This window comes from Lolium rigidum, chromosome 7, assembly GCF_022539505.1.
Source record: "Lolium rigidum isolate FL_2022 chromosome 7, APGP_CSIRO_Lrig_0.1, whole genome shotgun sequence".
In the NCBI taxonomy this organism is placed as follows: domain Eukaryota; kingdom Viridiplantae; phylum Streptophyta; class Magnoliopsida; order Poales; family Poaceae; genus Lolium; species Lolium rigidum.
Genome location: NC_061514.1, coordinates 289,293,718 through 289,310,442, shown reverse-complemented (window position 1 = coordinate 289,310,442; position 16,725 = coordinate 289,293,718). Strand labels below are relative to the sequence as shown.

The following is a 16,725-nucleotide window of genomic DNA, read 5'->3' as shown; positions in this document are numbered from 1 at the left end:
CAAAGCCAGCTTCCCCAAGCTTAGAATTTTCCATAGCATTAGCAACAATAGTGTTCAAAGCATTCATATTAATATGTTCCATGGGTTTTTTAATTTTCGCATCAAACCATCCATGTCTTAAATCAGGAAATAGAATAAAAAGGTCATTGTTGTCCATTATGCCTAACTAGTGTAAACAAGAAACCAAATGTCGCAATTGCAGAGTCTAAAGGAAATAACTTCGAGTACACACACAATGGCGCCAGAAAAGTACTGTTACCTGGAACCGAAGTATGAGTACCTTTTACCTTTCCTCCCCGGCAACGGCGCCAGAAAAGTGCTTGGCGCGTAGTTGACGAGGGAGGAAAAGTGCTTAGTTGCCGGGCTTGCCAATGTGTGAGTGCCGTTTACCTTCCCTCCCCGGCAACGGCGCCAGAAAAGTGCTTGGCGCGTAGTTGACGAGGGAGGAAAAGTGCTTAGTTGCCGGGCTTGCCAATGTGTGAGTGCCGTTTACCTTCCCTCCCGGCAACGGCGCCGGAAAAGTGCTTGATGTCTACGGGTGCTTCTATTCTTGTAGACGGTGTTGGGCCTCCAAGAGCGAGAGGTTTGTAGAACAGCGAGCAAGTTTCCCTTAAGTGGATTACCCAAGGTTTATCGAACTCGGGGAGGAAGAGGTCAAAGATATCCCTCTCATGCAACCCTGCAACCACAAAGCAAGAAGTCTCTTGTGTCCCCAACACACCTAATAGGTGTACTAGTTCGGCGAAGAGATAGTGAAATACAGGTGGTATGAATGAATATGAGCAGTAGTACGGCGCCAGAAAATAGCTTACTGGCATGCAGTTGATGGTAGTAATATTGTAGGAAGTAAACAAGCGGTAGTAACGCAGCGGTAGTAACTCGAGTAAAACAAGTAACAAGCAGCGATAGCGATATTTAGGAACAAGGCCTAGGGATTAGACTTTCACTAGTGGACACTCTCAACATTGATCACATAACGGAATAGATAAATGCATACTCTACACTCTTGTTGGATGATGAACACATTGCGTAGGATTACACGAACCCTCAATGCCGGAGTTAACAAGCTCCACAATTAATGTTCATATTTTAGTAACCTTATAGTGTAAGATAGATCAAAAGACTAAACCAAGTACTAACATAGCATGCACACTCGTCACCTTCATGCATATGTAGGAGGAATAGATCACATCAATATATCATAGCAATAGTTAACTTCGCAATCTACAAGAGATCACAATCATAGCCTACGCCAAGTACTCACACGGTGCACACACTCGTCACCTTTACACACGTGGAGGAGGAATAGAGTACTTTAATAACATCACTAGAGTAGCACATAGATGAATAGTGATACAAAACTCATATGAATCTCAATCATGTAAGGCAGCTCATGAGATCATTGTATTGAAGTACATAGGAGAGAGATGAACCACATAGCTACCGGTACAGCCCCGAGCCTCGATGGAGAACTACTCCTCCTCATGGGAGCAGCAGCGGTGATGAAGATGGCGGTGGAGATGGCAGCGGTGTCGATGGAGGAGCCTTCCGGGGCACTTCCCCGTCCGGCGAGGTGCCGGAACAGAGACTCCTGTCCCCCAGATCTTGGCTTCGCGATGGCGGCGGCTCTGGAACTTTTCTCGTATCGTGGCTTCCTCTTTAAGGGTTTTCGATGCAGGGGCTTTATATAGGCGAAGAGGCGGCGCAGGAGGGTTTCTGGGGGGCCCACACTATAGGGGGGCGCGGCCCCCCCCTGGCCGCGCCGGGGTGTGGTTTGGTGGCCCTGTCCCCCTTCTCTGATCCTTCCCGGGTGTTCTGGATGCTTCCGGTGAAAATAGGAACTTGGGCGTTGATTTCGTCCGATTCCGAGAATATTTCGTTACTAGGATTTCGAAACCAAAAACAGCAGTAAAACAGAACCGGCACTTCGGCATCTTGTTAATAGGTTAGTTCCGTAAAATGCACGAATATGACATAAAGTGTGCATAAAACATGTAGATATCATCAATAAAGTAGCATGGAACATAAGAAATTATCGATACGTTGGAGACGTATCACACCTCGACCACTTCCCCCGCTCGATTAGCCACCGGAGTTCACCAATTTAGCCGACGGAGCCCGCCAGTACCTCACCTCGCCGCCGACGACTGGAGCCGCCCTGGAGCAGCCGCCAGTACCAGGAGCTTCGCCGTCGTCTACACCTTCCCCGAGCACACTGCCAGCCACCGCGGGAGCCCTGGTTAGCACTCCGACCCCCTACCTGAGCCGCCGGCGAGCCTGGCTCTCGTCGTCGACGACGACGAGCGTGAGCCGTTGGATCGTGTTCTGATCCAACGCGCCACAGCCCCCGTACCGACTCGCTAGTTAAGTGCCGCTGACAGGTGGAGCCCACCTGCCAGGCAGCCCACGCATGCGTGGACGCGTGGTGGGCTGGCTTGGGCCGTTTATTTCGTTTCTGGCCCGTTAGGAGTTTCCCGCCGACCTTTTAATTCAAATCAAGTTTAAATGTTTTAGTTTGAATTCCACTCTGGACCCAACTTTGAAATTGCATAGAATCTGTTTGACTTGGCCAAATTTAGCAAACTTTATATGGTTGGAAAGCTAGTAAAAATATCTACAATATGCCACTGGTCCCACCTCAAGATTTGTTGTAGAATTAAATTGATAAAAAGAAGAAGGCAGGGACTTTTGCATGTTCAAATAATTATTAAAAATCAACCAAAATAGATAATTAAGTAATTCCAACTCTCATAGCTCACATTTGAATTACACTAATTGTTTCTGCAAGAAAATGGTGTGGTCACCTTGCATGATCATGCCCTAGTTAAAATAGTGGACAATATGGCTATTTTATTAAAGGGATATTGTCCAAAACTATTATGTAAATCATATGAAGTATTATGCTTCATTTAAATCTTGTCCCAAATGAATTCATGCGATGTTTGTACCCCTGGTCCAAACACTCTTATATGGATTACTTGGAGATTTAAATCATGTGTAGGATTATTAAATGGTATGAGGTGGTCTACCTCATTTAAATTGTTTTCTCAATTAAGGATCATGAATGGTTGACTTAGGTCAATAGAAAATTCATGAATGATTGTTGAGAAATTAAATCTTAAGAATATTTCAATGAGAGGAAATTATTCCTCAAGAACCCTATGGAAACTATCATTTACATATGCAATGAGCGGAAATTATTTTTCTTCAAACAACACAACCAATGCACCTTAATTATGTTAATTGTGTGCTTAGAGTAATTTGTGTGAATATATGTGTTGTTTGGAATAGCCATTGAATTAGTTGAGTGATTATACCTCGTATTCAAATTTAGACGCTAGTATCGGAGAATACCCGGAGGAAGAAGGTTGCTACCAAGAGGAGGAAGAGGAAAACTTTGAGAACTACCAAGGCAAGATAATACTCTTGCAAAGTGCAAAGCTCACTATGAGCAAGGCATTGCCCATTTACTTTATGTTCATGAGCCTACTTCCCATCTTTATCTCCAAGCTTTATTTACCGTTGTTTTATCAAAGTACTTTTTGATTCATGATTCAATGGGGTTAATGTTAGATTAGTACAAGAGAATCCAACTTAGCCTAACTAGCATTCCAAGTAGTTAGCACCCCTCATGACTAGATGCTAGTGCTAATATTAAAACTTGACTACTCTAGATGGGAACATGTGACTTGAAATGAATTTGAAACTTTGGAATGATGATGCTTTCCATTGAATGAATTTTGAAGGTGAATATGACCAAGAGAAGATAGTGATTTTTGATTAAAAACTAATATTGGTTTGGATGCGATACCTTTCCAATTCATAAGTACCCCCACAATACCCGATTATGGGTAAGGGCTTAACTAGAAGTTTATGTACCTTAGTATGGGTCCCTCTGAACACACATCATAGGGGTTATGCCGAGGCTGCCTCCGTTGTTGATAAATGATGTGAATTGAGGTGAATTGTACGGCCAAGCCCTCTGCAGTTCCCGGAGTTGACGGTTGGTCTTCACTGGGAGGCCAAGCTCATGGGGAGAGGTGCTCATACTAGGGTTTATAAATGAAAGGTTATGGTTGATGATCCGCGTACTGTGTTACGATGATTCGGGGTTATCCCGACGGATGAAATCAAATGTTGTGGCACAAGTGTGCAACCTCTCGCAGAGTGTAAACCTATTCGAATAGCCGTGTCCACGGTTACGGACGATTGGAAAGGCCATACAGTTTCCAGTGTTAGATTCTTGAAAATGTTGATGGACTGAATGGTGAAATGGTGACTTGAATTTGAATCACAACCATGTTGTGGGAATGACACTAATGTTCCCACTTGAGCTAGTTAGCACATGAATAAGTCTTTGATAAAATACTTGTGAACTAAAACCGGCTTTATGCAAATAAACTAGAGCTTAGCACCCCTACTAAAACTGTTAGCACCTACATTAGTATTACTTTGCGAGTACTTAAAGTACTCACGGCTTTGTCCCTGGCTATTCAAATGGCCAGAGTATGAAGACGAACAGAACTACCAAGGTGATGACCAGCAGGACGCCTACGACAACTAGGAGTCTTCTGACGTCAAGCGTTGGCCTGTGGACTAGAGAGTCCATTTATCTTTACGCTTCCGCTATAAACTCGTGTTTGCTCGTTGATCAATAGATCAACTATTTGTGTAATATGGATCATGTGATTCAAGTTGTAAGACAATATGGTTTTGTAATGAATGATGACTGTGATACTTAACTATTATGCCTCGCAACAACAATATTCCTGGGATTGCGATGAATGACATAATAGGCATCCGGACTTAAAAATCCGGGTGTTGACAGTTTCACACATCTTCTTCACATGTGCTATTGCTAAGTTTGTTTGGAGTGATATCAGGGCTATGCTAGGCATTGTTTGGAATCCTTCTTGGTTTGCCTCATTTATGAAGTGCTTTCTACTCTTTCTAATAAGGAAAGAGGGTTGATTTGGTCCTTATTTTCTGCTCAAAGCTGGGTACTTTGGCACACTCGTAATAAGATTTTTATGGAGGGAAAGTTCCCTAGGCAGTCTGTTGACTGTGTTTTTAAAAATTATATCTTCTTGTAGCATTGGCGACCACTCTTCAGAAGTAAAGACACATGCGGATTAGAGCTGATCCTGGAGATGTACCAAGACACTTATCAAGCTCCTATGACGTCTCCTGAAGCGGTCTAATTCCTTTTAGTTGTTTATGTGGGCAAGTGTTGTTGTGTACTTTTTAACTCTTTTTTTGTAATCCTTAAGCTGGTCTCCAGCAGTCCATGTGTGTTGGACCTTGTAGCCTTGTGGTTTTATTCATTTATATTCAGGGCGGTGATGTCTTTTATCTAAAAAAACACTATGGCAAATTATATAATAAAAGTTTCTATTAGTATTAAAAAAAGTGTGTGGTATCTTTGTTGAGGGTCATTCTAACCAAAATTAACTTGACGAATAAACAGGGAGCAAGCAAAAAAATTTTTTGCAATGAGAATGAAATAATCATGAAAAATCTTTATCTCGTGCTCGCTTTGTGTGGGAGGGGCATATTTTTTATTTTGACCTCCCACCACCTTATAGCATTTCTAGTATGTTTGATTGACGAGGTTTGGTAGACCATCAAAGTAATTTATTCTAGCACGATGAATTAGTGTACTTTGTTTCATTTGTAACTAGATGATTCCCCGAGCGGGATATGTGACAGAAAAAAGATACATCAGTAACATTTATATGCAACTTCTGGAGCCTAAAGTTGATCAAGTAAGGTGGAAATATGAATGACGTCGTGACATATGGACGTGTTGATTTTAGGATGCAGTTACACATGCTTAAGATTTTACTGTAAATGTTATGTTTTGATCTAAATTCATATAAAAGGAAGGCTAGCTGCTAACAAGCGGACCGAGGCCCGTCGCGAAGCCCCCCCGGTACGGATCATCATCACCGCCTATATGTACCTCTTGTAAACCGCCAGCTAAGATTTATCAGATTATAAGATAACCCACGGCGTTTGTAAACACTACCCGATATAGTGAAGTTTTGCTGGCTAGCGCCTGTGGTGTTTCGCCCTCTGTGTTGGAGGGGTTTTTCACGTTTAAATCTTGTGTCTCCACTATGATTTCCTTTTCGTTCTTCTTTATTTACTTTTTCATTGGCATGATTAACAAAAATCTAGAATCTCTTGTTCACTAAGAAAACTTTCTTACATATTACGGCACAAAAGTATGTTTGTATGAGTAGCAACACCACCACTAGCAGCCCCAGGAAGCTGCTCAAACTTCCCGGCGACCAGATCCTCATCGACATCTCGCCGGACTCCACTTGGGAACAAACTAACACTAGACTCGATCTAGCCCTAAACCTAACAGTATGTACTCCGGCGCCTCTCCTCGGCCATCTCCAGCCGGCTATTCCGGTGGAGAAGGCCTTGGATCATCCCGGCGAGCGGCGGAGGGCTCTCAAGTTACTCTAGCGACTTGAGAGCAAGGAGGGGGGACCCATGAGCGAGTAATAGTATCCATGTGCTACATCCGTGACCTGTGAAATCGGTCTATCGGGCACCAGAGGAAGTCAATGTATTAGTCGATGCGGAAGATAGAAACGAACCAGCAGAGCTAGCTAGGAACGATGTCGGGGCGTACTGAAAACAGGCCGTGGATGGCTGAGTGGGCAGAGAAATTAGGTAATGGGGGTCTTCTATTTAGAGATTTGCCGCAGTGATAACATAAAAGTACCCATTTTATGTCGGCTATCCTTATGGTGCACTACTAGATCCATACATGCATGGTCCCTAGTGCAGTTTCTGCAGTGCAAGAACCCATTGCTATCAGGTAACATTGTTTGGCGATGGCATCATGGGATTTGCCTGTCGCATTACAGTACACCATCCGGTGATTTTTTTTTCTTTTTTCTAAACAAGTAAATGTGCATTATATGTTTCATTGTTTTCATCAACATGTTTTGGACAAGAACCTCAAATCCTCACAGACAATACCTACCGAATGATTATTCATACTTTTATGGCTAATTTTTCCGCACTACATTATAAGTAAGCACAACACAACACGATTAATTTATAAGTTTTGGTTGGCTTGTTTGGCTGGGATGTTTTCTGGGGCTTAGGCTTGTAATTTTTGGCTTATGAGCGATATAAGCAGCTAAATAGATGCTTTCAGTTTTACCTTTTGGCTTTTAGCTGTCAGTGGTATAATCCAAAAGCCAAAATCAAAATAGGTGCTTTTGTGGCTTATATGCCAACACCCAAAAGCAAAAATTAATTATAATCAAACACCCCCTTTAGCAGTCACAGATTAAGTCATAGCCAGGTAGACTCAATGGCATAAGAACATCAACAACTTTTCAACTAAATATACTAGTCATCAACCCGTGCAAAATGCACGGGCTAGTTCTTTAGATATACTACTTGAACATCAATACAATGTTATTACTTAAGACATGACCGGTTATTTTATTTACTTGTGTTCCAGAATAACATTTGTACTCTATTTAAGACAGCGCAGTTCATTTTTAATACATTTATATTCTATTCAAAAAGTGCAAAAAATATGTACACTGAAATGTTAAAATTAATAAGCTACCAACACTGTTATAGAATAGATGGCGCATGGCTCTAAGAGACATATAATTTTCGAGCCAGTGACATTCCAAGTTCAAATCAGTATGACGTGGAGCCTCATTTTTAAAATTAGTTATACTTTTTTATTTGTTTTAGGAACTACCTTAATCTACTAAGATACACGACTGAACATAAAGGTTCAGTTTGTCCACAATAAAATTACAATTTTCCTAATTCATATGAACTTTAGAGGTTTTGCATGTAAGAGAGATGTTTTATCTTGATTCAGAGGATTCCAGTAATGTAAAAAACGTGAGAAGAATGTACGAATAGAATATGATGACACGTGAACCCTTCAAAAGCTGAAAATGCTGAAATATTCCAAAGAAGCTCTATTATTATTATTATTATTGTTGTTGTTGTTAGATTGTTATTATTATTATTATTATTATTATTATTCAAGGATAGTATGAAATGTCTGCCAACGTATTCATAGAGGCATAGGAAAACACCTTGCCTGTAAAAACATTTATATCAAAAGTAGGGTACTTTTTTTTTTGAGCAAAGAGAGCCTTATATTTATTATGGATCACACAAAGCGGAGTCTTGTGTTACAACGTCCCAGATATGGTCAGGGAAAGAATCAAACCAGATACAGCTACCTGCAGATCTACCAATTTTAGCTAGTGCATCAGCGACTATGTTGCTCTCTCTGTTAACATGAACTATCTTGTGGTCCTCAAACATCATCAGAAGTGTTTTTGCCTCATCATACAAGGCCCACTGCTTTGATCTGTTCACAGGGGACTGCAGCGCCATGGCCACCGCGGCGCAGTCGAGCTCGATGATCACATGCTGGTGCCCTTGCCCAGCCAACAGTTTTATGCCCATCAGTGCCGCCTTGATCTCAGCTTCCTCTGCGTCTTCGCAGTTAGGCAACGGAGAGCAGGCAGCCATAAGAACCTTCCCGCTGTGGTCCCTGGCGACAGCACCCGCCGCGCTAGGCCTGCCTAGTCCAATAAAGGAGGCGTCTGTGTTCAATTTCACCCAGCTTCTGGGCGGGAGCGACCATGTTTTGTATTTGGACTCCCTCGTCCCATAACCAGAGGGAGTTGGGTCAGAGAGCAGCGGTGTCTTGCCCTTGAGATCTTCGGCGGCATTCAGTGAGAGCTCTTGAGTACTGGTGTAGGCCTGGAGGAACGCGACCGAGCTCTCAATCGTTTCCCTGCCTTGGTTGTGCACAATATCATTCCTCAAGTGCCATGCACGCCAAAGGAGCAGCAGAGTCCTGGCCTTGGTTACGTCATCGACATTGTTCAAACAAATAAGTAACCAGTCTTTCCCTGTGTACCTGAGAGTTTGCTCGTGAGGCAGCTTCCAGCACTTACGCATGGCTTGACGAAGGAAAACTGCTTTGGTGCATGTAACAGTTGCATGGTGAGCGTTCTCTTTGCCAGACCCACATATTGTGCAAGTGTCGTCAAGTTCCAGATTTCTGCTGAACTTGTTGTTTCTTGTTGGCAGGGTGTCAGTGGCTAGTCTCCAGCCGAAGACACGCACCTTTGGGGGAACTTTCGCTTTCCAGACGCAGTTCCACAGCGACCTTTCTCCGTTGGGCTTGCTGCTGGTGCTTACACAGTCGCGATTCTGATGCTTCAGGGAGTAGGCAAGACGGTAGGCACTTTTGACCGTGAATACTCCATTTCAAAAGTAGGGTACTCTTCTACTTATTTAGTGAAAAAGAGCAAAATAAAGTTTTCTTGAGGTTTACATAAAACAAAACTATCTAACCAATATGTAGTGTAACACGATCCTTACAAAAATATGTACTTGTAATATATAATCTTGCAAATCAAACAACCCTGTTTTTTTTTGAAAAAAAAAATCAAACAACCCTATTAGTAATATAGTCTAAAAGGATGTATTAAAATCCTTGTAATTAAAGAGACCCCCGCACATCCATATATCTTGCCCGGTGTCTAGGATTACATTATTCAGATTTCCACTACGACCATATACTGACGAACCAACCTAAAGTCATTTTCCAGTTCCTCTTCCACTGTTTTGTTGTCTGGCTGCAGGCCCTAATCGCTGGTGCCACCCACCCAATATTAGTTCCAAATTATCTCTTGAGAATAATCCTTAGTTTTTCTGCACAAATCCTCAATAGCTGAAGGTGTGGACATGCTTATTTCATAACAGCCTTGTAAAAGTGTTCAGAAAAAGAAAATAAGATAACCTTCTATTAAGTTTTTTAGTCATCTAATCCAAGAGACATCGAAAGTGAGCCAGGATTGCAAATTAAATATACATTGGATTCAATGTAAGCAAATAATTAGCATGACAAAAGAGGTACCAACATAAGAATAGTAGAAGATTATATGAACACGTATAGCTTCGGATGTTTGGAAGAACTAACTCTTCTAGAAGAGATGTATATGATTCAGTAGTCTGAATACACTTCCCCAATGAAAATATATACCTCTATTGCATCACAAGAATTTTGATACCAATAATGTTGGGAGCAATGTAGAACCACCAAACGCAGAACATATGAGCTCATCTGACAAATTTCCTGAAGTAGACTGAATAAAAAGCCCAATGTGGTACCTGCAAGCGAGTCAGTGATTGTAGGATCAAAAGTTCAGCACCTAATCAACTGCAAACTTCTTCCTATCCAAATAACAAACTATTTCTTCTGAAAAATATTTCTTTCTAATAGACTAACTTTCTGTTTATAGGCTCGAATGCCATCTTATCTATGGGTCCTGGAGCAATATTTTTGTTAACGAAAACAATTAGAGTCTGAAGAAGATGAACAAAAATACCCATACAGTCAGCATAATGTTCAGTCCAGAGGGGAGTTTTTACCTGGACAATGCATATGCATTCAGTAGTTCTGTGAATTATATAAATAGAAGACCTACACAATGCATATACATTTAGTAGATACGGCTTAATTTTTGGCTAGAAAGATGTATGGTAACAACTGCATATATATTTGCTAAATCGAGTGAATATCAATCTTTAAAAACCATTCTAAGTTGCTGGCATATCAGTACAAAAAGCATGAAAACTGGGAAATGATTAATGCTTTGCTGAAGTAAGAAGTAAGACCCTTGATATTTACTCCTGAGGTACGCTTTTGCTGCTATCATTAACCATCTACAATAGCATGAATGTTAATTTCCTCCGACATTGAGCAGAATTACCAATGTAGAGCTTCTTTATAGGAACAGATTGCTCACCTAGAGAGAAAATATATGGAAAGAAATAAAAACAAATATAGTTACATCTATGTATATGGTTTACCTGTACACTTATAAGGTTTTGGTATCAGAGCAAATGATCAACTATTCTTGTTTCTAAACTAAATCACCCATGTAGTCTAACTGAATCTCATTTTATGGTTTATCTACACCTTAGTGTTTCCCATCATATATTATAGAATCATGTTTTTACATGCATACACAGTTCTAAAACGTTCCCAAATTGGCTCTGAAAGTACTAAGTGGATAGCACATGTGACCGAACTTTCCCTCTTATAGAGCTAGTCTGTATGTAATTGAATTGTTGACTAAGCATTCGGCCAGATAAACTCTGCTGTCCAATCAGTCACAACGTCTAGGACCTGGTAATCCTTAATCAAGAACACACGTAGTGGATGAGTATAAATTATATGACACTATGATAAATTGATAAGAGAAAACCAAACGGGAAAATAGTGATGCGCAAAATCAGCAACTTCTAATTGCTCCTACCATGCAAGCCATTTGATCGTACCAGATTTGCCTCTGAAGCGATTAGTCAATGGTGGTGGAGCAGCTCACAAACCAGTTTGAAAAGTGAAAATTAGATTCGTATCTGAGATCGGCTGACTACTCCCACAGCAAGCTACGGTAGGTTTCTGAAGCAGATGGTTGTATAATCTTGGCGTTGGCCAGATCTTCTTTAACCTTTGGCTATCGCCCGAGTAGCTGCTGGCTGCGCCATCTTGACACTCGTCGGCTCTGCTGCATCTTTCAGGTACAGTTGAGTCGGAGGTTGCACGATCGGTAGAAGCGGCAGCGGCGGCGGTCGAATTTGTCCCGTTCAGATCGAGGCGGCAGCGGCCATACTTTTCCCATTGGTGTTGGCCGGATCTTCAGCTTCTGGCTGCGCGATCTTGATGCCGGTCGGCTCTGCTGCAACTTTTAGGTATCGTTGCGGCGGAGGTTGCACGATCGATGGAGGCGACGAAAGGTAGGAGGCGGCGGTGGCGATCGAACTTGTCCCGTCAAGATCAAGGAGGCGTCGGCCGAAATTTTCCATATGAGGAGTCAGCGCTGATTAGAGATGGGTATTGTTTTTTTTCCATGGAAACAGATACAGAAAGGAGGATTCACGCTTCCAGGTGGAGCAAGTTGATCAATGTCTTCTGATTAATCTAACGGCTAAACACGTACGGTAAAACAGATCGGATGGACTATATCTTTTAACTTCTAGGATTAACGTGGTGGCTCGTTGGGAGTCTCCAATTAGTAAATATAGGATTTTTCCATTTCATGCCCTATAATCTTTATGGGACCTAGAGCTAACGTTTGATAACACAATTAGTGTACGTGTCCGTCGAAGTCGACTTAATTCTCTTCATTATGTCTAATTCGATGGCGTAGAGAGCGTAAAGTGATGTTATAGACTACAGTACATAGTAGTATTATTATTCACTTATTCAAGGGTAGTTTTTTTTTTATAATAGACGCTATCTATATCTCTTATAAAGCAAAATTCCACTAGAGGGGCATTTAAGTTGTCTATCTCAACATGCAAGCTATCCACATCATCCATTCTATTAGCCATCCAATTATCCATGTCATCCCTCACTAACATTCATTAATACTCTACATACAAGACACATCATCTATTTTTTAAGCCATCCAATTATCCACATCATCAACTTTTAGCCGCCAACTACATAACCATTTCAAGTCGGTTTTTTTAAGTCAGCCTCTTAACTATTTACGCTAATTGAATCCTACATGTTCCTACAAATAACATCCTATTTCAATCAACTTATATCCTTTTGTTTTTTTACAAAGTAGAGTTATCAGAGAAATCCCCACTGCAACGCGCGGGGTATCCTTCTAATATTACTTAAAATTAAGCAATACACCTAGATTGCCCATAGCTCAGATGCACACAGCTATTTCAATCCACAGTTTACAAGCATAAAAACTAAAGTTCACGACAGATTCTCTAAAAAAGAAGTGAAAAACAAGGAGCTAAGGCGGTGGAGGGCCAATCCGCAAATCATGCTGCCATCCATGTTGCGAAAAAAATTCCTCGCCGTATCTTCCAACCGTGTAAACACCTTTAGATCGCGATTCTCCATACGCTGTAGAGGCGACCAAAGACGGAACGTATTTCTGCACCGATAGATAACCTACATAGGAGAAATATTTTTATTATTAAAAACCTTGTCATTTTTACATAGGCAAAGCGACCAAATAATGGAAATCGCTCCCACCCTAATAAGTAACTTAAACCTATTATCAACACCATTAAGCCTGTTGCCGAATATGTTTGCAACGCTACGTGATGGATATAAGGTAGTACCTATGTGGATGGCTGACCATATAGATTAGCAAATTTATACTGGAAGAATAAGTGCTTTATTGTATTTTCGTGTTGACAAAAAACACACATTTTACTTTCATGCCAATTGCGTTTTGCGAGGTTATCTTTTGTTAGGATTACTCCTCGACGAAGGTACCACGCAAACACCTTGGTTTTAAGCAGGATCTTCATCTTCGAAATTTTTATATTATTATTAACTGCAACATCGGGTTAAATTAAAGCATTATACATAGAAGCCATGAATTTACTATTCTCGGTGCGACTCTAACAATATACATTGGATTCCTGCGATAAATGGATTCAAGCTTAGTCTGTGCTCATGATACAAGTGAAATTTCGAGAGGGCCACCCCGCCAGCGTCGGTATACCTGTAAATGGACATGTCCACGGTGGACCACCAAGTGGCCGCTTGTGCCGTTCATATTTAACGGGGCACTACAGATTGCCCGTTTGATACGATCGCGTATAGCGGCCAGCCGCTTGTCCAGTTACGCCCGCTCGCTGGCTACGCGCCTACACACCAACTTTGACGATCCGTGCACGCGACGGGAGGATGGGATTTTTTTGAGGGAGGATGGGAGGACGGGATTATGATGGGATTTAGCTGCCGACGTGCCAAGTCTACCCATACAGGAAAGAGCAAAAACTGCATTTAACGTGCCCAAATTCAGTAAATCCCAAGCGCAGCAGGATTAAGAAAGCAATATGTATGTACAAGCAACACAGGAATATCACTGCATCAGTAAATCCATGGTCTCCAAAATACACTAGGAAGTTCAGAATATTACACTACGAATATTACAGCCTGATAAATTAGAAAGTTTAGAATAACATGCTCCAAAAAATGGTTGCTCTTCTTCATGACTTGCTAAATCAGGCATTGTTGCTCTTCTTCATGGCTTGCTAAATCAGGCATTGCAGACATCATCGACAGTGCTCCTCTCAATATGAAGCCATATAAATCTAGCAAATCAAAGTCAATTGGTTATCACCACAAGAACAACAACATCAAGTGTCAAATACAAGTAATGAAAGAGCATCCCTGGTAGTTACAATTGAAGGAGGTAAATGACAGTACGGAAAGAAAGAATCAAACTTGAGGCCATGCACAATGATGCTATGTCTACACTATGTCACAATCAGGTAGAGCAAGTAAAACATCACCAAAGTCAGAGAATGCGAAAGTAATTAATGTGGATGCCCTGTTTACCGGGGAATTTTATTATTTGCCCCACTTTACTTGCTACCTCTATGATTTGCCCTTATTTACTATGACCTCATTTTTTGCCACTCTTTCCATTGCCATCTTATGATTTGCCCCTGACAAGCTGAGCTCACTTTGCTATGACCAAAATAGCCTCAGTACCTGTTTGACATGGATGGACCGAGGAGAGCTTCATCTGTTCTCTTCTCCTGTAACCAATTGACTTTGATTCACAAAAGGAAATAAAACAAAATAGCCGGTACGCCGGTATATATACGTCGCAGTTGATGGCAAATGAAAATTGAGAGAAAATTGTATGCCCGTACTGTCATCTGGCCTCTAAGTACTGTGCAAGCACGCATTCTCAGACTGCATCCTAGTTTAGGCATGAAATCCCAATATTGTGGCACTACTGTGTAGCTGGGTTAATGCAGAGATTAATACTATGTTCTCACATGATAACGTTGATAGAGATAAAAACTGATGTTGCACCTTGTATGAGAAAACCGCTAACTGGTTGTGGTAACATGAGTATCCTTTGCACTTTTCTTATTGTTCTTTTTGTTTTTCATGAAAAGTTATAGCTAGGAGCACCCAAATCTTATCACAAACAGGATAATTACATTTTCAGGTTATGAGTCGGTGACAACTGACTGAAATCAACCTTGTATCATGTACTCCTACTACCAATAATGTTATTCAGATCGGCCATACAATGATGTAATCAGAGAAAATAATTACTCCGTACATAGATAATGGGCCAGTACCTAACGGCATCACGAGTATTTCCTTCACCACCTGCTTGAGCTTCTGGTCGTCCAGCTAATCAAGAAACAAAGTAAAGAAAATTGTAACCAACATCCAGATCGTGGGCTTCGAGGACAAGGAGAACGAGGTCAAGATGAAAATCGTAATCCTGATCTTACCTTCTTCCGGCTCTTCTTCTGCTTATTCTGGCCGCCGTCCTGCCCCTTCTTCCGAGCCGGACTGCTGCCCTTCTCCTCCTCACGGCCATGGACGTGATCATGCGATTCGCTACAGATCTCGCCGGACACCAGCTGCTCAACGGACGGGATGGAGGCGGCCGGAGAAGACGAGTTCATGGGAGGAGCGGAGGTATGGGGCGGCGGCGGTGGAGCTATTCCTTGGTAGAAGAGGAGTTGAGGGGGGAGCGGAGGGCTGGGGCGGCGCCCGCCTCCATCGCCATGGAGGGGGTCAGTAGCGGCGGGGCGGCGGTAGCGGAGGAACCGTGATTGACCGCCACGATTCTGTTTTTTTTACTGGGTATCTATTTAGCAAGGTAAACGGGCTTGGGCTGGCGGCGCCGTGGCCTGCCGTTTCCACTTACAGTCATAAGCGTCGGTGGTCTCGTGCCCGGCATTCTCATAAATCAACCTCTCCGACGATGCCATGCTTCCAAACAGTAGTCCCCCGAAGCCTCGGCCGATTAGCCCTACGGCGAGCTAGCCCCAGCGCGAAGCTCCCGTTCTTCTTAGATTCTTCGGCGCCAGAGTGCGAACATAGGCAGAGTATAGCACGGCGCCACCGACTGATACGGCGGCACGTAAGCATAGGACGGTGGATAGCAAGGCTGCGGCGGCATCACCGGGTACCCCACGGCGCCACCGCAGCGCTGGGTGCCCCGACGCGCCGGCGCCATGACGGGGCCGAGACGGTACGACACGCTAAGCACGCCATGGTGCTCGACGCATTGCACCTTGCGGACCTGGTACGACGCGCACAGCCGCTGGGCGCCGGAGACGCAGGCACCGGCGAGCAGGTCGGCCACCGGAACGAGCACCTCGCCCACGTCGCGGTCGTCGAAGCCGAATGCGCGCTCGGTGCGGAGGAGCACGTGGAGGTAGCTGCCCGCGGCCGAGGCCGCGGCGGCCGTGGGCGGGACGGCGAAGCGGAGCGTCTCGTGCCACGACGGGTACCTGCCGCCGTGGCGGTCGGTGTGTGTGCACTGGCGCGTGAGCGGGTCGCCGTAGATGGATGCGGCCGCGTACACCTCCATGTTGCTTAACATGTTCACATCCTTCAGGTCGCTCGCCGAGACGAGCGTTAGCTCCAGGACCCTGTGTGCCATTGCTGACCGCCTCAAGCAAAATGTACTACGTACGATGCCTCCGTATGGGCTATGCCTAAGATAGCCATGGCGCGCAGGGGTATGTCTATATAGAAGACGAGTGGGGGTCCGATGTCAATTGGCTCCAAGTTTGGCGGGCGGGTTACATGCCGGCCGGCCTGGATGTGGAGGCATCTGATGCCAAGGCAAATTACAAATGCAACAGCTTCTTCTTGACATTTGATCTCAACGATTC

At 43.1% G+C, this 16,725-nt stretch overlaps 1 protein-coding gene across 1 annotated transcript; it reads right to left on the bottom strand.

Annotated features, from left to right (window-relative positions):
* Positions 1-15,893: 15,893 nt before the first annotated feature.
* LOC124672947 (protein SRC2-like) lies at positions 15,894-16,490 on the bottom strand. The gene has a single exon (XM_047209099.1). The coding sequence runs from the start codon at positions 16,488-16,490 to the stop codon at positions 15,894-15,896; it is 597 nt and encodes a 198-aa protein (XP_047065055.1).
* Between the last annotated feature and the right edge of the window lie 235 nt (positions 16,491-16,725).